At 48.0% G+C, this 21032-nt stretch overlaps 1 protein-coding gene and 1 non-coding gene across 6 annotated transcripts in view; one reads left to right on the top strand and one right to left on the bottom strand.

Annotated features, from left to right (window-relative positions):
• ADAMTS7 (ADAM metallopeptidase with thrombospondin type 1 motif 7) overlaps nucleotides 1–20536 on the bottom strand; it is a 52906-nt gene extending 32370 nt beyond the window's left edge. Inside the window, exons 1-8 of one of the 5 annotated variants that reach the window (XR_016470501.1) lie at nucleotides 19597–20535; nucleotides 17059–17411; nucleotides 13080–13251; nucleotides 9434–9630; nucleotides 7658–7741; nucleotides 6733–6857; nucleotides 5490–5639; nucleotides 4262–4405 (exon numbers count right to left, since the gene is read on the bottom strand). Coding sequence is in view for 4 of the 5 variants with exons in the window: in XM_090149208.1 (XP_090005334.1) it covers nucleotides 4262–4405; nucleotides 5490–5639; nucleotides 6733–6857; nucleotides 7658–7741; nucleotides 9434–9630; nucleotides 13080–13251; nucleotides 17059–17411; nucleotides 19597–19864 (1493 nt within the window). In the remaining variant the exon portion in view is untranslated. Of the gene's footprint in view, nucleotides 1–4261; nucleotides 4406–5489; nucleotides 5640–6732; nucleotides 6858–7657; nucleotides 7742–9433; nucleotides 9631–13079; nucleotides 13295–17058; nucleotides 17412–18038; nucleotides 18173–19596 lie in introns of those variants that run through there. The other 4 variants (XM_090149208.1, XM_031587921.2, XM_031587922.2 and 1 more) reach the window with 4 other exon arrangements.
• A 317-nt stretch (nucleotides 20537–20853) lies between these two features.
• On the top strand, nucleotides 20854–20926 carry TRNAK-CUU (transfer RNA lysine (anticodon CUU)). Its single transcript has one exon. It is a non-coding gene; the product is annotated as a tRNA-Lys (tRNA).
• Nucleotides 20927–21032: the final 106 nt, after the last annotated feature.

Here is a 21032-nt window from a genome sequence, read left to right as displayed (position 1 = left end):
AGAAGAGAAGACTGAGAGGGGACCTGATCCAGGTCTATAAATATCTAAGGTGTGGGGGGCAAAGTGGCGAGGCCAGACTCTTTTCAGCAGTGTGCGGAGACAGGACAAGGGGAAATGGCCAGAAGCTGGAGCATAGGAAGTTCCGCACCAATGTGCGCAAGAACTTCTTTACAGTGAGGGTGACGGAGCACTGGAACAGGCTGCCCAGGGAGGTTGTGGAGTCTCCTTCTCTGGAGATATTCAAGACCCGCCTGGACGCCTACCTGTGTGACCTGGTGTAGGGATCCTGCTTTGGCAGGGGGGTTGGACTCAATGATCTCTGGAGGTCCCTTCCAACCCCTACGATTCTGTGATTCTGTGATTCTGTGTCTCATCCTGAAATCCTGACTTTCATTCTATAGCTGACATGGCCATGGCTCTCCAATAAACCCTGCAGTGCTCCAGCATACGGATCTCTACACGCACTTATCCAATTTCTGTGTTGGGTGATCTGGTGTTTGCAACTGCAGCCCACCTATCCCTGGCGCACCCTCTGACACTGCAACACAACCTGGAACTTCATGATGAACAGCCAGAAAAGTTGCTTTGCCTGGGACCAATCTCCTGGATTTCAGCTTTGCAATCAAGTCATCAGCAAAGTCTTCAGCCCAGGGTCCAGTCCTCAGTTTCACTACACAAGGTGAAGGGTTTCACTGAACAAACACTGCACTGCTGAGAAGCAGATGTTGTCCTTGCGTTCATACACCAGGCCAACCCCAAAACGTCCCTGTGGACACTTCAGCTCCAGTGTCAATGCCTTGCTAATAAAAACAGAGTAGACTGTCAGCAGCAAAACTCACTTGCTCTCATATCTGCTGCTACAAACAGTGCTCAGACTGTGCTGGACAGCATGTTTTAGAAAGAGATATTAAAACTGAGCACGAAGCTCTGCCAAGACAACCCGTGGCCCACTGCCAGGCTGCTGGGAAGCCAAGATGGATGATCCTGGCTGTCCTGCTCTGCTGTGAGTGGTTTTGCTATGATACTTCCCAAACACACGAGAAGTTGTCACTAGTTTAGCTTACAGTGTTGATTTAAACTAACGTGTTTCCAGCAAAGCAAAGTCTCCAGCGTGGGTTTCTGAGCAGATTAGATTACTGCAGCTTGTTGTGATTGGGAACAGGTCTAAATTAATGTGAAACAGGATTCCTTTCTAACCCAAGCTGGCAACAGAACCTGGCTGAGGAGCAGCAGTGAATGGGGCTGGGAGTCACAGCAAGCACCCCTTTCACATCCTGCATTGGAGAGGTCCACTCCAGGCACCTGCCAGCCCTTGCTTGGCTAGAAACAGCCCAGTGGGGAACACAGCTCCTTAATATACCACATATATTGTTTTTATAAGCAATTTCCCCATTGAAAAAAATCAGTAAACACATTGCTTTCAGCAGCCCATGAGCTGGAAAGTCTCACTTTCCAAGTCCACCAGCAGTGAGAGCATCCTGCCTTCCCTCCAGCCCACTGGAGAGAAGGACTGCTGTGGGTGATTCAGGCCTGAGCTGGGCTGAATTAGGTGTGAACTATGCAGCTGGATGCAGTATCATGTCCAGCCTCAAGTTATAAGCCTGTTTCAGGCCTACAGCAAAGTCACTGCATTGCAACTCCAGTGGTTTTTCTTTGCACGCTGACAGAAGACACTTAAGAAGCATATGTTCTCTAAAATTAGAAATGATTACATCTTTACTGGGAAAGTCAGAGCTTAAGCACTGGACTCCTGCTCTAGTTGCATGCATGAAACTGCTACTCCTTTGGATTAATCCACAATCATCTATTCTGGCAACAGCATATGGGGTCTGAGACCACCCCAAAAATGCCCTGAGCCCTGCTTGCCCTCTGTTCTGCTGAAGGCACTTTTTGTCTTGCCTCAGTTTACAGGAGATCTCTGCAGTCTCTGTATGGGGATAGTTTAGATTTCTAGAGTTATGTTCAAAATCTGTTTCTTCATTAACCATTTTACAGCTGTCCTACTGGTATCTTCAACTGGCCTCCAGATTTTGCAAAAAAAAACTTTACCAAGCCAGCAAGAATTGGCATGAATTTAATCTGGCTTTGAAGGGATATACAGTGACCCACACAGCAGTAAAAATTCACAGGGGTCTGCTCTGCATTTGCCTATTTCAGTCTGTTCATTAAAGAGCTGCATGATGGAATAGATAGATGTTGATTCAATCCCCATATGCGAGTAGGCTGGGAGGATCTGCAAATACGCTTGCAAGCAGGATTAAAATTCCAAAAGCTCTTGCAGAACTGTAAAAAGGATCCAAAAAGCCAGGACTGAATTCAATAAAAACAAAGGCAAGGATTTAAACTTGGGAGGAATCAGCTGCACAAACAGAGCAGTTGGAATGACTGGAGAAGAGCAATGCTGTAGGAAGAGCTGGGTGCTAGTGGCTGAGCAGGGGCAGTAGTGGATGCTGCAGAAGCAGACAATCCAGGTTTCAGGTGGTGGGGGTCAGCTAGAAAGAGCCCATGAGAAGATGATGGAAAAAGACCATCAGCTCTGCAAAAACAGGCTGAAAAATGAATTGTCTTGTCTAGAGAAGGAAAGACTGAAGGGAAACATGACAATCAGCAGCTGTGGGATGAAGGCAGGCTTTTTCCACACCACTGCATATTCATGGTCCCTGCAGAGCATTATGAGATACCAGACCCCTTTTTAAACATTTCTTCCACCAGCCAGGCTTAAAAGAGCTTACATCAAGGTGAGGGATGCAGAGAAAAGAGGCCCTACAGCTTCTTCCCACCCAAAGCTGCTGCCTCGAAGATCACAGAGCCCTGTGCATGACCACAGCACTGGAGCTGTGCTGCCTTCAGAGACACAAATTATTTTCTGACTCTTAAATGCTCAACAGTGTTCACTCTCTTTTGTAAAATAATAACCATAATCTGAGAGTGTTGTGTTGTTTTTTTTTTGACATGAGGTCTGTTCCAAGCACATCTAGCAATCCCAGGTCAGCAGGGTCTCATTTTTTGGCTCACTCCTTCCCATTCTCCTGCCAACACTGTATTAAAATGCACTCATGTCTGTGCTCGCAGCAGGCCTCTCCTTCGCCTCTGGGATGTCACAGATGCTGAGAGGTGCCTGCTGAACTCTGCTCCACTCCTGAAGTAAGAGCTGCCCCTTCTGGGAGTGGAGCAAAGAGATGAAAACACCACTGGACAGGCAGCCAGATGGTCTGCTTCTTCCCTGCTGCAGCTAATGGCAGCCCAAGGTTACTGCCAGCAGGAAATGCTACATCTCAAAACAAAAGTTAAAAACAAAAGGCCAAGAGCTCTGTGGATGCAAGAAAAACTCATTCCGCTGAAAGCCACAAATCAACAGTAATTCACTCTAGCTGGAGCCAAGCCCATGTTTTAGGTCCTGGCTGGGATTTAGAAATGGGAGCTCAGCACCACCCAGTATTCCTAAGATGCAGCTCCCAGCCCCTCACAAACAAGCTGGCTATAGCCAGAGCTTTTCTATTGCTGCTTCCTAAAGATGCTCTCACTGTTTCCTAATCTTCTCATGGCAAGAAAGGAAAACATCCCTCTGGTGCTAGAGACTGGCTGGCAAATGTAAGTCTTGGGACATGTTCCTAAGAATTTAATAACAGCAGCCACAGGGCACTAAAAATAAACAAATGCATGAAAGAATTTGGCTTGATCTCATCTCCTCACATGGTGCCTCCCATCCCTAGGCAAACATCACACGTTTGCCCCAGGCACAACCTTGCTGCTGGGACAAGTGGAAAGCAAGATCAGGCTCTCTGGGGTGCAGTGAGAGGTACAAATCCCATGTGCTATGGAAAATTGCTCCTTCTGCTCAGCAGCCTGGACATAGTAATGTGCTTCCAGCTGCACACTTATCTGATAGGCTGGTGCAAGCAACATGTGGCTGACAACGGGGCAGAAAGGAGCACAGCCAGCTCCAGCATTCTGCTGCTGGGGCAACCATGCTTTGGAAATCCCACCAGCTAAGTCAATGAAGAAAACTGCTCTGGCTTTATTTATTCAAACAACAACCACTGTGCCCCTGCACAAAGGTGCTTTTGCATTCAAATACTCATCCTTCCCAGCAAGGACCAAGCCAACTGAACAAGTTAGAAATACCATCAAGTGCCCTGGGGGTGACTTCTGAGGCCAGAAAGTACCTTGCAGACCCCAAAGCTCAACCCAGCCACAACTCATGGCAGCCAGCTCAGCCCCAAGCACCGATGCAAATGAATGAGAAGAAGCAAGGACTTACTCGAGGAACCGTGTGATGTACTCCCGGCTGCAGCGGGACCAGGTGAGTGGGGACGTGTCATACAGGAGCTGTGGAGACATGATGAAAGGTCTTTTCCCAACTGGCTCACAGTCATTGCTGCTTCCATCATGCTGAATCCCAAAACTGTGTAAGAGCACAGTCCCACAAAGGAGAGGTAAGCCACATGCCTGCTACAACCACGCAGCTTCTCTGCTTTCTGACACACTATACCAGACACTACAAACATTTGCAACTTTATGAAGACACATTAATTAACAGGGAGCACTTAGCTATCTAGGAAATCCCAGTGGGACCACAGATGCTATCACAAGATTTGTCCCATATATTATGGAAAAGGAGAGCCAGACATCCTCTCAGTATGCATCTTGCAAGGGCTCAGGTGGGATTCTGTTGCTTCACAATTAAGAGAATACCGTGCCCTTGATGAGCTACCATGCCCAAGAGTGGCAAACAAGAGGCCACTCAGTAAGCTGGGGAAATACGGCTACACTCAGGGCTCTGTCCAGTCCCTGTGTTCTGCAACAGTACAAGCAAGGGAACAGCCCCACGAGCTTATGCCTCCTTGCCCTGGAGTAAGTAAATGACTATTTGTCACTACTTTGAAATGACAAAGCCAATGGACTGTGCTTCATACAGAGAGCATGTGAGGTTAGCATTTAACTGAAAAGATCTATGAATTCAAAACATAATGTGTAATTATTACATGAAATTTTTCCCAATGTACAAACTTTACACAGGAGTTTTACTTCAGCTCTCTTATTGGCAACTCAGCCAACAATAAAGTAATGAGAATATTGAACAAAATCACTTTAATTAAACTTGCTGGTTACAGGCTTTTACTGTACAAAGATATAGACTATGATGTACAAATGATTTTCTCAAGTTTAGTTGAAATCAGGATCAGAAAAATCCTGTCACTGATGCTATACATAGACTCTATTTTAAAACCTCTCAATGAACAATCCTCTTTTCAACAACTTTTAGTATCAGCAACACACATATGTACATAAACATGTAATTTGCGAAGGGCTCCTTGAATCCAGTGCAACCAAAACCCTAACTCTGAAACAGTTTCTCAGGAAAAATTCCCTAAGATTCAGGGAACTCTCAGCAACGTCCTTCGAACTTTTATTTGTCCCTTGTCAAGTCCTGACTAAGCCATGCAGAGGACAGAGGTCAGAAAGGAGAAGAAGGAAAGCGGGGGTACCTGTGTCCAAGCTCGTGGGCCACAGTGAAGGCCAGGGGCAGCCCTGTGTCCTCATTGATGTTGCAGCTCCTGTGGGGCTGGCACATCCCTGCCACGTGGGACAGACCCAGGGTCTCACAGGGTCTGTTCATTGCTGCGCAGATGTCCTTCCTTGGGTGATTGAAAACAACACACACACACAGTAAAAAGAAAGTTGAAGACAGTAAGATCCAAAGGGTGATGTGAAACTGAGTGTGGGCAGAGCATGATGTCTATGGGGCCAGCCCAGGACAGCTGCCTCGAAGCAAGCCCCTCCTGCCTCGTGGTCCCAGTCTAATGGGAAGCCTTTAAGCCCAGCAAACACTGGCCAAACAGAAGCAAGAATGGAGACATCCAAATGTCTTTCCACACAGAAAGATTTACGATTCTTCCTTTCCCCTTTACTCTCTCAATATCCCCAGCTTATTAGAAAGCCTGATTAATGGGAACTGCAAGCCAGACTGGCTACGTTTATTCTATTGTATAAATAAAGTTGATGCTGGGAATAATTAAGCAATTACTACACTTCTTGGGGAAGTACATCCCAGTGGTGTTGTGGTCTAGGGCAGGGGAGCTCCAGCCACCCAGGAAGAACAACTCCATTAAAGTACATGGCCTTAAGTGCCTTATTTCTACTACAAAGCAAATTTTCTAAGGAAGATAAAACTGTTGTGGGCTGTGAATCACTGAGCAAACAACCATGATACTGCCAACATCCAGCTGCTGCAGCATGAAACCATCAAACCACATTCTGACTCCAAGGTATATAAACTTGGCCAAAGACAAGAATTCCACCCAACTACATGGGAGGTGAGGGCCTGCTCTGAGCCTCCTTTGTAAATCCTGGAATTCATCTACAAGAGAAAATGGAGAGCTAATCCCTGTGTACATCTGCTGCAAGGACACACCCATTCTAGGGTTTCCCAATAGGGCCACAGTGAAAATCTGGTTTGGAAACCCCAACTACTGGTAAACTGAGAGCAGTTTCCAGGTTTAAAACTGACATCTGACATCAGTTCCAGCCACTAGAGCCAGGCCACCTTCAGATTTCAAGTTATATATTGAATATGCAGGCTTCCAAACCGGGCTGAGGTACAGAGAGTGAGATTTAAACAGCTTCCACTAAAATATGCAACTAGCTGCCTGTGTCCCAGCTGCTTGCAGCCACTGGAGGAGTTTCTAGGTGGTGGAGTAAAACCTACAGCATAAAACCAGGACACAATACCTTGTGAGCAGGACTGCAACATCATGATGCAAGGGATGGGAATCTCCTTTCACATTAATGCTCTTCTGCCATTTGCAAAAGCTTTTCAAGGTGTTGTCTGCATGGTGGGAGATCTTCAGATCCTCCTACCAACACAATTAAAAGTCACTTGTCATACTGTTACTGGATCTGTTTGGTTTTTAGGGTGCACTGCAGAGGGATCTGATCTTTGTCCCATCAGAGTAAGATCAGGAGCAACTGCCATCTAAATGGAATTGCTCTGCATTTTGTAAGCTGTAGGCTGGATGAGAATATAGTCATTTATTTCCATCAATGATTCAACTGAACCATTAAGCCATCTGATATCAGGGGTTAAGAAATACTGCAGGAAAATACTCCATCCAGGCTGATGTGCTTTAGAGAAGGATGCAGCTGCACAGCCAGACTGAGCAGCGACTGCTGCAGCTGGGAAACACAAACAACCAACAACTCACAGCCTCCGCCGGCGCTACTGGCAGGGAATGCTCCTGTGGGATGAGCGAGCTTCAGCTACTCAGCCACCACCGGACCATTCTTTCCCAGCACTGACTTGCAGCTATGCCTGCCCCATGTTTGAAGGGATGCTGCCACAGGCTGAGTTCCAGTGGTACTGGGTAACATCCCATAGATCACAGGATGAGAGGAAAGATACTATCACAGTGGCTAAATTACAGATCATTATAAGAATCATGATCTGCAGCTCCTCTGACATATAACCCTCCTAACTTTACCAGACCTGCAGCCCATGCAGAAGACTAGGAAGTAAAGCATGGGAATCTGTATTAATTTTACACAATCCATCCATGAAAACTGCATGAGAGAGTTTACAGGCTTTCAAGGCCAGCTCTCTGTGTATCCCAGTTTGGCTACCAGGATGGAAGTGTGAGTCATTTTGTTTTCTTTTTACCTCTTCATTCTCCAGCAGGATGAGTCGCACTATAGCAATGTTGATGGGGTTCCCAATGCTGGCATGGTGAAACAGCCCCGCCACCTGCAAAGCACAAAAGTTGACTAAGTAAAGCCCAAAACAAACATCTTGCCCTGTGACAGTTCTCCTGGTAAGTACATTTGCAAGACAACATGAGCTTAAAGGGAAACTACTGAAGGTTGTTGACAACATCCCAACATGTTGGGGAATTCCCAAAACTAAAAGACAAGACCAGATGTAGACCCAGATTAAAGCATTCATAATACAATGGAAACTGACATATTCTATGTAGCACACTGAAACTCAACCAGAAATGCCTGGGGGACCACCTCCACTTTCACTCCCTAACAGATGTGTTAAACACCTCAAAGCCAGCGCTCTCTGTGTCTTCACCAACACCAGGAAATCCAGGGATGTTACCCTGAGGTCCTCTACCCAATCCCACCCTCTCTTCTGGCCACCAACCACACCTCTTCTGAAATGCAAACAGATGCTACCACAACAGCTGAAGAGTAAACAGATTATACCAACTCGCATTGACTTATTTGCTTGTTTGATGGCTTTAGCAAAAGCTCCCTGGATTTTCAAGACCACCAGGTGATTCCAGACATGACCCTGGATGTGGCCCTGCTCGAGGTGGACTGGCAAGAGCAGGGGCTGGGCAAGGTCACCTCCAGGGAGCCCTTCTCACCTTAAACCAGTCTGATTCTGTGACTCCAGGCAAAATTAAGAGTGGTACTCCACATGTGCAAGGTTAGTTCATTAACACACCATACCACCTAGTTATGAGTCAATGCCTCCAGAAAAGTCTGAGTTTAAGGAGCAGAATGAAAACCCGAGGAATTTGAATGCAAGTATTACAGTTAGCTTTCAAAACCTACCTTTAAGTTTTACCACTAAACACACCCATGATTTAGTGCCTGGAAAGCAGATCAGCTACAGTCTGGATCTATGCTTTACTCCTTCCCTCGGCTGCCCTCAGTGGCACCTTCCCAGGAAAGCCATTCACATTTCTGTCAACCAGACTTGTGCACTCATCTATCGCTGGCACGCTGGCACCAGCTCTGCAGCATTTGGGACTGAGATGAAAAACACGATGGCAGCTGCCCTGCAGCGCTCCCTTCGTGGGTGTCTCGTATTAGCACTGCCAGCACTGAGTTCAAGGAAGCCTGAGCCAGAACTCTCACATCCATGCAGGTCTTTTCCTGTGAGCTGGCTTCCTTATGAAGCAGGGGGCTGTGGGTGGCCTCAGCGCAGGCTTCAGAGTGGTTTCAACTTCAGCTGCACCTCCCCACCCAAGCAGCCTGCTTGCCTGACTGGAGAGAACAGTGGTGGTGATGCTGTGGCCATGGGCAGCACCTGCCCCCTCTCTGTCCTGAAGCAGTAGGTATGGGAGGAGGAGTCCTGCTCTTGCAGTATCTACCTGGCAGGCCATGTTAACCACCCTGAGTGAGAAAGGGAAGGGAACAGCCCTTGAGCCCCACGTGGAAAGTGAAACCGATACAGGCGGAGAGCTGCTGCCATTTGCACCAAGACTTTGGCCTAGGGCTCGCTCACAGCAAACCATCCTCCTGAAGCAGATGGAGGACTGAACAATGCAGCAAAGCAAATGTGAGGGTGGGAACAGCCTGTTTGGTGAGAGATCTGCTGAGGTCTCACCAGGAATGAGCTCTGGCAAGCCCAGTGGCCCTTATGTCTCATCAACTGCATCTCCAGGGACCTGGCAGCTCTGCAGCTGAGAAAATTAGGACTCACCATGTTCATCACAGTCAGCACGTACTTCTCGATGTTCTCACTCCCATGGTATTCTATCATCTTGGTGTCTGCCACCACTAGTGTTTCCACCCACTTCTCCTTGCTGATGGAACGCTGCTTTATTCTTCTCTTCCTGTATTGTTTCTGCTCCCATCTTTCCCTCCGCTTCTCAGACTTCTCTAGGCTTTCCTGAGATTCTGAGAAATTAAAGGGAGAAAAAGAGACTCATTTTTAGTAAAAAGTCTGAAGCATTGGTAAAATACCATCAAGATGCCTTTTTTTTTTTTAAATTAAACTATCTGTTGGTGTTGATCAAGAGGACTCTCACTCAGACTCATAACTTACTCGCATATTCGCTGGGCTTTCTGCTCCAAAAATTCAGTGAGAGATGAAAACTGTGACTTCACAACACTGTACAGCAGCATTAGCGAGAAAGAAAAAAAAATCCTTTGAAATAAATTCTCGAAGTGAAATAGGGTCTGAAATATTCTGTGAGGAGCATGCAGTCTCCCAGAGCAGAGCACCTGCGGTTTGTATCAACACATTAATTTATAGGCAAACATGGAGAGAGGCTTGACCATGAACTGTAGAGAAACAACACCAGTGGTTCAGCTCTTCCAAGTATAATCAAACATTTTTATTTTACTGGGAAAGACAGCTCCCTAGCACCATAAACTCCATGCCCTGGAAACTCGATGTCCTGAGCCAAATCCCAAAGATCACTGCTGTCCTGAATGAGACTGAAACACCCGCAGGGCTGCACAGAGATTTCCTCGGTCACATGAAGACTGAACTCTGGGTTTCTGTGCTGCTCATCCCCAGAGAAACAAGGAGGACATTCACTGGACTGAAAAGACACATGACGCCAAAGGAGAGCTTGGACGCTCCTAATGCACACCAGAAACTGGGAATTCTCATGTCAAGACTTTTCCTGTGACGCTGCTCCAAGATCAAGGTCAGGGTCAGCCCCAAGTTGGGTAAAGGCTTTACAAACCACATCACACACAGTGGGAAATGCTTTTATGACCAGTTTCTATGGGCTCTGCCTTACTTTATTAACAGTGAACTTTTACATTTTATGGACTATACTATTCTTTAGCTGTACTTTATGCCCCAGCCTGAAAAATTCTAAGTATCTGAATAATTTGATGAATTGCTAATACCACTGTGACAGTTTAATCACAACAGCTTCCTTGGAGTTTGTTTTCATTGTCCTTTGCTGCTGAGCTTCCATGCGGGATGCAGAGCACGGTGCAGACAGCTCCCTGGCTACCAGGCAGGGTTTGTATGGCATTTCCCCTCAAGATCCCTCTCACACACTTGCCCAGCTGTACATACAGGCTCACAACATGCAGCACAGGACATTGACAGAAACTGAATACCAGTCTGATCTAACACCATCTGGCTATGTGTGATGATTTGCAAAGAAAACCAGCAACACATCAGTAGATGATGAAAGACTTGAGGTAATACAAATCCTGTAGACTTTCAGTTTCCTTTCCAGGGCACATACATCATGTCCACATTGCTGGTTTGTATTCAAATAGAGATTACACACTAGCCACACCATATCTAGTGAAATTCATTTACAATCAACAGGCTTTAAAGTCTAGAAGGAACCATTATTACTCTTATCAGTTTATTCATTTAGATTAAAAGAAGAATGCCTGAAGATAACATGATTATAGAATACAAGGGTTTGAGGAAGCTCTAGGGAATTAGTAAGACAAGATGCACTGACTGGAAGATGCAACTTCAAATATTCAGAATGGCAAAGTAAAGCATCCAATCTTTCCAACTTCCCTGTCTTGTGTCTGTCTGTCACTGCTGCACTCAGATCTGTGCTTCACAGCTCTGAAAGATGCAGAGACTCTAGCCTAGAGCTGCTGGCTTGGCATGGCAGGCCAGCACTCCCAGCTCCAGGTACTGCGGAGCTGTGGGGATGCTGCCCCAGCTCCTGAGGCGAGTGAGTCATCGCATGTTCAAGACCTGCTCCAGACTGGTGGGCAGAAATGTACCTTTGCTGTTTCTCATGCCTCCAGGATTTCTTCCTAAGGCAAATACCTGCCTATTACACGATTTTACTGCAAGCAGACATTCAATTTTCAGCTAGGCAGAGTAAAAATAGCTCCAAAATAACAAGGGCAACACAGACCTCAGTGTAGCTGTACCAGCCCTCAGGGACGTGGGTTCATGCTCCAGCAGCTAGGCTGCCCAAAGCATTGACTGTTCTTCTTCACTGAGAACAGCATCAACCAGTTTATGACTAGCCCCAGGATTTTATCATGGAAAAGACTTTGAACTTCCTTCTCTGAGCCTCATGCGCTCTCCCTCCCAGCCCCAGAACTGCAGCCCATGATCCTCTGCTCGTGCAACGCAGCCTCTGAGTTCTGCTCCAGCAAAAAAGCCCTGCAAGAAGCACAGACTGCTGTACCTCCCAGATCTGCCCTCAGCTGTCAGTGCTGTCCATCTGAGCCACCACTGCCTGCCTTTTCCAGGACATTTTCTGTCCTGGAATGTTCAATGAAATGTTCAATGACATTTCCAGTCATTTTCTGTGGGCCAGCCCTCTCCCTGGAGCTCAGGAGGAAGGCAAAGAGATCACTGTCCAACAGAGACCCCATACAAATGCCCTGAGGGAGGGGGTGGCTCGCCGCAAAAAATTGCTGATTTTCTACCTCTCCAAAAAGCAGGAAGGAGAGCTGCCTTGGCAGAAATGGACAACTAGTTCCTTGACACTAGTATAAGCACGGTGCTGTGGATACAGAAAGCATTTAATCTGCATTAAAATAATTCTGCTGGGCAGAAGGGCCATGGTGACAACCTGGATTCACTGGCGTAAATGGGAATTCTGGTATTTAGCTCATGGAAATCAAGTTTTACTCCAAAAGTCCAAACTTCTGGCAAGTCACAAACTGATGTCTGCAAGGAATCAAAAACAAATATTCAGTCTCCACATCACAGGATGCTTGCAGCAGGCTCAGGAAGAAAAGATGAATGAGAGGCCTGAAGTTCAGCATGCATGCGAGAAACATAAGCAAATACAGGAAAACTGGCAGGAGAAAAAAAAAACTGCTGTAATTCCTGTGACTTGTGGGTTCCACTCATGAATGTCAGAAAACTTTTGCCTGCTGCTAAGCAAGCAAATTTTCCTGACTTGCAATTTGAACCAGTGGTCAGCCTTCCCATAATAAAAACGCTCGTGGAAACCACTCTTTGCCTACGCTTTCAGAAACTTGGCCATCCTGCAGCAAGGAACCTAAAGCCAGTTGGCAGACACCTACCAAATGGGCCCAGCATGCCCACCACCCACAGAAACCACCACAAAACCACAGCTCAGTTGTGTCTCGGTGCTCTGAGCATTTCCTTTCCAGACAGATAAGTGGCAAAGGGGACCAGTACAGCAACTTCCAAAACTCAGAGCACTCAGTGTCCTTTAAGGTAAAAGCTGGGTGCTGAGATCTCATCACAGGAGCTGAACACTCCCGGATTGTAAAACAAGCATGTCTGCTGAGGCACCTTAGAAGTCTAAGGATTGGCACTGATTCATTTATCTTCTCACTGTGTACTTCAAATTACAGAACCCAAATTATGAATTCTAGGATCTAGCCATTCATCATGAGAGGTATGAGAGAGGAGACAATACCTTGCACACCGCAGGCTGCCCATGCTGCTGGCTGCTTTTTGTCTTGTTCTCCCGGGTGCTCAGGAGCATGGCGTTTATATATCCTGTGGGGCTGTGCTGCTGCATCCTCGGGAAAGCTGGTGGCTACTGGTTCAATGAAATAGTCCTCATTCATGAGCTGAAACACACCTTTCTAGCAGGGAGAGACAGAGATGTAATCATGAAGCCGTCCGCACCTAGTATGAATATCAGAGGGGAGAGATTTGCAAAATGTTCCACGTAGAAACATGTCTTCTCTAAAGAGATTGTTTTTATGGGTATTTTGAGCCAGTCCTGGCCCAGCTATAACACGTTATGGACTCACCTGGGATCCCAGAGCCCCAGACTGCATCTCAGGAACAAACAGTTACCTGAACACACTTGCATTTGCTGAATGGGAAGCTCTTTGAATGGGCAGCTTCATCCCCAGGAATGAGGAGCTCCTGGGCTGGGTTCTGCAGCTGGAGCAGAGATCACTGCCCCATGTAACCCTGCCCAGGATGCCCTACAAGGGCTCCGTTCTGCCCCAGAGAGGTTCTGTGGGAATGCTGGGGCGTCTGCTGTCTGCAGGAAGGTCTGTTTAAAACACACCTGCTAATTGGTTGACGCTCAGCTAAACATGAGCCAGCAGTGTGCCTGGGTGGCCAAGAAGGCCAATGGCATCCTGGCTTGTATCAGAAGTAGTGTGACCAGCAGGAGTAGGGAAGTAATTGTTCCCCTGTACTCAGCTCTGGTGAGGCCGCACCTTGAGTACTGTGTCCAGTTCTGGGCCCCTCACTGCAAGAAAGACGTTGAGGCCCTGGAGCATGTTCAAAGAAGGGCAACAAAGCTGGTGAGGGGTCTGGAGCACAGGCCTGATGAGGAGCAGCTGAGGGAGCTGGGATTGTTCAGTCTGGAGAAGAGGAGGCTCAGGGGAGACATCATTGCTCTCTATAACTACCTGAAGGGAGGTTGTAGCGAGCTGGGGGTTGGCCTCTTCTCCCGTATAACTGGTGATAGGACTAGAGGGAATGGCTTCAAGCTGTGCCAGGGAAGATTCAGGCTGGATATTAGGAAATACTACTTCTCTGAAAGGGTGATCAGGCACTGGAATGGGCTGCCCAGGGAGGTGGTGGAATCCCCTTCCCTGGAGGTGTTCAAGGAACGTTTGGATGTTGTGTTGAGGGACATGGTTTAGCGAGAACCATTGGTGATAGGTGGATGGTTGGACTGGATGATCTTATAGGTCTTTTCCAACCTTAGTGATTCTGTGATTCTGTGATCTCACTGCACCTCATGTGTCATGGCCCACCACTGCACATGACAGTGACATCCCTGCTCCTGCCTCCCTGACACTGATGCACAACAGGCTGTAACAAGAGGAGCAGACAGCTCTGGAGAAGATGAAACTGAGCTGACAGCGTTAGGCATAAGAGAGCACAATCCAGATCTTAGCACTGTGCTTCATTTTAGAATCCTTGACAGGAGGAGTGTAAAGTCTTGTAACAGCCTTCTAAGAAAGATGAAGCCTTACACAGAAACAGATCTCAAAGGCAGGCAAGGTTGTTAAAGAAGGAATAATTATCCCACGCTACATATCTAACAAGTGCTGGACCAGCTGCTGCATAAGGAGGAACAAGGGAGGAACTTGTCCTTTTGAGGCGCTAATGCGACTTATTTCAACACCTGACGTTGCCACAAGCAGGAATTTTGGGACAGCCCATCTGTGCTTTACAGCTCAGAAGTGGAGAGTGCTTCTAACAAAGCAATGCTGGGCTTGAAATGCAAGATATTGCCACTGTGTACAAATACAATATGCTTCTGTAGCCTCCAGAACTAAATTATCCCACACCAGCAATGACTTCCTTGTTTACAACCTGTAACACCTAACACAATTACAAGGTGTGTGTGAGTAATTCACTGTCACAAAGCTCAGTGACACACTTTACTTTCTTTGGTCATTATGTCAGACACAAGCACATTGTCAGTGCAGTTTCCTCTGGTTTAGTATCTGACAAAAAGCTTTGGTTATTTTAAGACCAAGCAGGGAAGCTCTAAAGCAACTTAAGGCTGAAGTTTTCTCACCACTCAGGTTATTGGCTGCAGGCAGCATTGTGCTGCTGCCTTTTGTGAGCTAACAGTTTCTTCTGCTTCTTAACAAATGATACATGCCTACAGCATTTATAGATATTGTTCATTTCCAACCCATTTTTGAGGCCTTAATTACGTGATTCTCCAAACCATCATAAAAGAGGTGCTTCCAGATGACACGTTATGCAGAAAATGAATTACTTAACGAGTATTATTTTTCTCTCCCATCCACAGTTCATTCACAGAGATGTTTAATCCCGTTAACCAGTTCCTTTAGCATTCATTATCCTGAAGATAGGAGTTATTACAGACCCAGCTTTTCAGATGGAAAAATCTGCCCAAAACCATAGAGAAAGTTAATGCAAAAGCAGCATTAGAGCTCAGACTGTGGTACCCAGCTCTGGGCTAAACTGCTTGCCCTTCTCAAGCCCTTCGGCAGGCTTCCTTCAGACCTCAAACCTCACTGGCAGAACTTCAGCTGCTGAACTGACAGTGAAAGTGCAAATAAAATGATCTGACCCACCAACTCAGCAAGCTATGCAGCGCAAGGTGCTGAACACCCTCAAATGCTGTTAAGTTTGGTGGGAGAAGAGCAACTTTGACACCTCCCAGGATGCACACAGCATTTTTTGTGACCTTCTCCATGCTATTCTGCCAGAGCCAACTCTTCTGGGCTTCTGGACACACTGAGCATCCCTCCCATGCCTGCTCCATCTGCACCAACTACTTTTTGAACTTGAAATCCTGGCTCAGAACCAGCATGGGGAACAGCCCCAGGTATGTGCCCTCAGCTCCTGCCCATCACAGGGAAGGTGTTAGCTCCTGCTATGCCCAGCAGCACAGCTGTGTGTTCAGATTTGTGACTTGTGTGGGCTGTGCAGACCTCCAATTTACAAACGATTATGCTTTAGCAGGCTAGCTCAACATACAGACACACACTGCTTTTCTTTAAACACAGGAAGCTTGAAATACAAACACAGCCCTCAGCTGAACTGAAGCCACCTGCAGCAGCCAGAGGACCTGATGGGATTCAGAGAGAAGCACACAGGAAGCCAGGGCAAGGAATTACCAACCCTGCAAATGCAAAGATGTGGGGCAGAAGGACTACTGATTCCTGCTTGCAGCAGCAGCAGCCCTGTACCCCGTGTGCGTGCCAGCTCTGTGCAGGGTCACCACATGAAGCAGAACCCCTTCACATGCCAGCACTGTTGGCATCCCCCTACCCTACTTGAGGACTGTCTGTGAGTTATGAAGTTATACTGTAACGATTCTGCAAATCTCTAAGAGATTTTAAACCCTGTGGGGACCCAGTCCAGCCAGACTCAAGCTAATGCAGACATGCAAATTTATGCTAAAGACATGAATTTGCCTTCCTAAGTGCCTACACCACAGTCTTACTAGTGATAATGACTTTGACTTTCAGCAAAACGTACCTTCTTCAATGTCCCTATTGCCTTTGAAAATATTGGCCGTGGAATAAGACAGCTGATGCTCACTTTTTGTGAAAAGAGATTTCACTACACATAAACCACACTATCATGAAACGGTATTTCATTATCATGAGATATTTCATCATCTCCAGGCTTTGAACAACACACTTTCAGATGAGTTTCTCACAATCCTACATTTATGTACTAGAAGATGGAGGCCATATGGGAATTGCTCTTTGGGAATTCAGACACAAGCACAAGTAAACACAGTCCCAAGAGTTCCCAAACTGCTGGAATCCATGGGAAATTTACAGTCAGGTCATCTGAAGCAGCATCAAACCTACACAACGACATCTTGACTCTGCTGCTATCAGGAGGAATTTTGCCAGTACCTTCCAAAGAAAAAAGGATTTCACACAGCTGCTGCTATTTCCCTGTTGGTTAAGAACCTTGGTACTCACCAGCCCATCACACGTACTGAGCGCAGCCAGGCCTCCCTTCAGCGTCCGGCTCTGAACCTCCCCGATCATATGGCAGGAGTTATACGTGTGGGACTGGATCTTGGCATCAGCAATTCCCCCATACCGCCTCTCACTGACAAACCCAGGGGTGAGGAGGTTGATGTTAAGGCTCAGGTTGAATTTCAGGGGTTGTCCTTTGTAATGCAGTTCATAGAAAGCAAGAAACTTGTTCTTGGAGGAAAGAGACCTTCTGTGAAGGGCTCGGTGGGACAAGTCGTAGGACAGAAAGGATCCGCTCTCGTCAACCTTGACTGGATGAACGATGTCACTGCTGGAGGACCAGAGAGCAGGTTCTGCAAAGAGAGGGTTTCTGTGGTTAGCTTTTACAATCAAGCATCTTTCCTCCTACTGCTTGAGCTGGATGCTGAACTCCCAAGACAGCTCACTGGGGTCAGTTACGCAGATACCTGTTGGATCTGGTAGGCTGTGCCTACCTATTGCAGCAGCCAGTTCCCAGTACCTGCAAAGTATGTGCATTGTCTGGGCTGCTTCACCTTGCCTCTGCCCTCTGGCAGTGCATCCTCACCTTCTCCCATGGGCTACTGCTAGTAGCTGATCCTACAAATGTTAGTCACGGTGCTCTGCTCTGACCAAGGACCACCACAGCACAGCTGGGGGCCGGTCCCAGTTTCCATGCACATATCCCCACTGTTTAATTACACTTATTGGAGCAAAGTAAATAAGCAAATAAATAAATAATCTGAAACGGTGTCTGGAAACCGTGCAGGAGATTTCTGGTGGCAAAGCACCTCCCCGGGCTCAAAGGGTCCCAGTGCTCCTACAGCCAGCCGCTGCCGCGCTCTGCTCCGCGGGCATCGAGAGCGCCTGCGGGGAGCTGGGGAACGTGGGGAGCCCCGGGGCCAGCTCTCCAGCTGCAGCTCCGCACCCGCGGCCATCCCCGCACGCATCCCCGCGCTCACCTGGCTGCTCGGTGCCGCCGCTCCGCTGCACGCCCGCGGCCAGCGCGGCGGCGAGGAGCAGGAGCCGTCCCGGGGCCGACATGGGTGCGGGCAGGGCCGGGCCGGGCCGGGCAGGGCACTGAGTGTCTCCCGGCCCGCGGGGCCGCCCCGCCGCCACCGCCGCCGCTCTCCCGGCCCGGCCCCGCCGCTGCCCCGCGGCTGCCGGCACAGCTCGGGAGCGACCCCGCGCGGCCGCCGTGCGCGGGGACACCGTTCAACACGGGCAGCCCGCTCCTTCGTGGAGTGGAAACCGATAGCGTTCTGCGGCGAGCACCAGATCTCGGAGGAACAAACGTAAATTTGCTCTAAATCATCTCTTCCCACCGGGAAAGTGCGTGGTTTTGGCTCCTCTGTGAAACCGCTGCCTCCCTTCCGTTTCACAGCAAACCGCACAAACGCCAATGGAAGACACTTCATTAATGCTTTATTTCAGCTGCCATTTTTCCCAGTAGAAACACAAGGCCTGAGTCTTTCCCTTTTTATATATCTGTCTTTTCTGCTTTTTTTTTTTTTTTTTTTCTAATTTTCATGATAAAAACAATGGGAAATACAATACTTGGATCATTTTGTTTTATTTAAATAACTCCTTGGCAGAGCACAAAGACTGCAGGAAATTATAGTCCCTTCCTCACTAAATACAGGACTGTCGGTAATGGAGCACGTTATATCACTTCCCTTGCCCGTTCCCTGTGCCTGTCAGGACCTCAGCACCTAGTTCTATCTATTTAGCCAGAAGGCTAAAATGTTTAAAGAACAGCAAAACCAAGTGTTTAGTTTCAGATAAGTAGGATTGGAAAGATTACTTGTGAGTGAGGTTAATGGGTTTATAATGATAGGGTGTTCCAGCTTTGCTTATGTGGAGCTCTTAAAATGAAGCAATTCCTGCTCAGAAGTCTGCATTTCTATGCCTAATTCAACAGTAAAACACCACAGAAATATTTTATATAAAATATTTTACATAGGACAAAACCCAGGTCAGTGTCTGACAGCTTGGGCTTGCTGGATGCTGCCTCACTGCTGTGTTCTCTGTGGCAATCTGGGCACGTCTGGATGTACCACTATGTTCACACCTGACTTGCCAAAATTTGCATCTTCTGCAAGCAACGAAGAAGAATGCAATTAAATTTTAAAGCATCCCATTATTTGAAAAACAATTGCTCTGGAATGGCCCTGGGCAAATTCCAGCAAGGCAGTACTCTCACCCAGGGACTGCGGTGCTACTGATGCAGTGTTACAGCAGTTCTGACAAAGGGAAAGCAGAGAGCGAGGCCACTTCTGCCTCTTTATACGTACACCCAGAGCGGGGCACCGACCCGCAGCACTCACACTGCTGTGCTGGAGAGGATCCAGCCTCTGCCCAGGCTGCACCGTTCTGCTCGGCCGTGCCTCGCTGTGCTGGCTGCTGCTGGGAAGCCGCACAGATGGCATGGGCTGAATATCAGAGCCCACAGCACAAAGAAATGCCGCGTTACCACACGCGGGTCCTCCCGCAATGCACTATTGCTCTCCCAACGCCCACCTTCTAAACTGCGTGCAGAAAGTACACGGAGGAACTCCAAATGCTTTCTTATCTCTTCAAAAACCGAGGCAGTTTGGAGGCTGCGTTGTATTTCCTGCGCTGAAAAACCTGTCGCTTCCCAGATGTTTACACCTTCTGCTGGTCTGGGTAGGATTTTTTTTTTATACTTTTTCTGAAGCGATAACGTTAAAACACGAAAACAGAGATGCGGCAGGACAGCCACAAGCAGTATTTCCACAGAACAATACCCACAAACATTCGGCCGCATCCATCGCTCGACCGCTCCAACGCGCGCAGCCCACCAGCCCCACCAACGGCACGAAGCCCGCGCAGCTCCGCGCAGCCGCAGCCTCCACAGACGCTCGACACTGTGGGCGCGGACGCCGCCCCGCCCCGCCCCGCCCCGCCCCGCCCCGCATGAGGCAGCGCTGAGGTGCGAGGGCTCTGCTGAGCGAGCTGCGATGGGCGCTTTACAGACCGCTCTAATGAGCCCCGGAAGGGCTGCGGACCGCCCCAGTGCCGCTGTGACTGGGCTGCGGGCCGGTAAGGCACGGTTAGTCCCGGTAAGATCCGGTAAGGCCCAGCACAGCCCGCCACGCTCGAGGGTCCCGCTTCCCGCCGTTGCGGCGCGAGGCGCTGTGAGGAACGTGCTGCGCGCCAAGCAGCCGCGTTGCGCCCCCTGCCGGCGCGGAGGAGCCGCAGGGCAGCGGGAACTGACGGTGCGGTTCAGAAAACGGGTCTTGTCGAATTTCACCTGGGAAACTGAGGAAAAGGAAAGAAGAAAGAAAACTTCAAATTGTTTTTGTTGATTTCCAGCTCAGCATTGCTCATCAGCACCCGGCACAAGCATCTCCACTAAAGATTTCTTTCAATTCTTTATTCTGCTTTGCCATTTTGGTTAGGTGGCTGGCCTACCACTGCAGTGTTATAAATGAAGGAGCTTTCTGTGGTTACAGAAATAAATCCTTAAGGATCCTGAGATCTCCAAGAACGTATCCTGGTGAAAAAAGGGGTAAGACCCCAACTATTCACTAGGGTGTCTTGGGAAGTCTATTTTCTATCTGAAAATACAATGTAATAATAATTTAAAAAAAAACAGACTTGACTGTTTTTACTGACACTGGTTTACATAGTGTTGAGATATTTTTTTTAAGAAATTTATCATTTTGATGTGAAATTTGTCAGAGGATCGGGATTCCCCAGGCGGAGGAGCTACAAGTGCTGCGAGTGGAGCACAGAGCGGCACTGCACCCGACAGCCCGGCTAGCTCAGTCGGTAGAGCATGGGACTCTTAATCCCAGGGTCGTGGGTTCGAGCCCCACGTTGGGCGCGTAAATTTTTCTTAAAAAATTTTACATTTTTGTCACGTGCTCCTCAGTCGCTCTCAGATCCTCACCACCAACAAACGAAACCGAACCGAAGCGGCACCGCAGCCG

Source organism: Phasianus colchicus, chromosome 12 (assembly GCF_987193195.1).
Source record: "Phasianus colchicus chromosome 12, bPhaCol1.hap1.1, whole genome shotgun sequence".
Classification (NCBI taxonomy): domain Eukaryota; kingdom Metazoa; phylum Chordata; class Aves; order Galliformes; family Phasianidae; genus Phasianus; species Phasianus colchicus.
The sequence above is the reverse complement of the archived record's forward strand: the minus strand, read 5'-3'. Positions and strand labels throughout refer to the sequence as shown.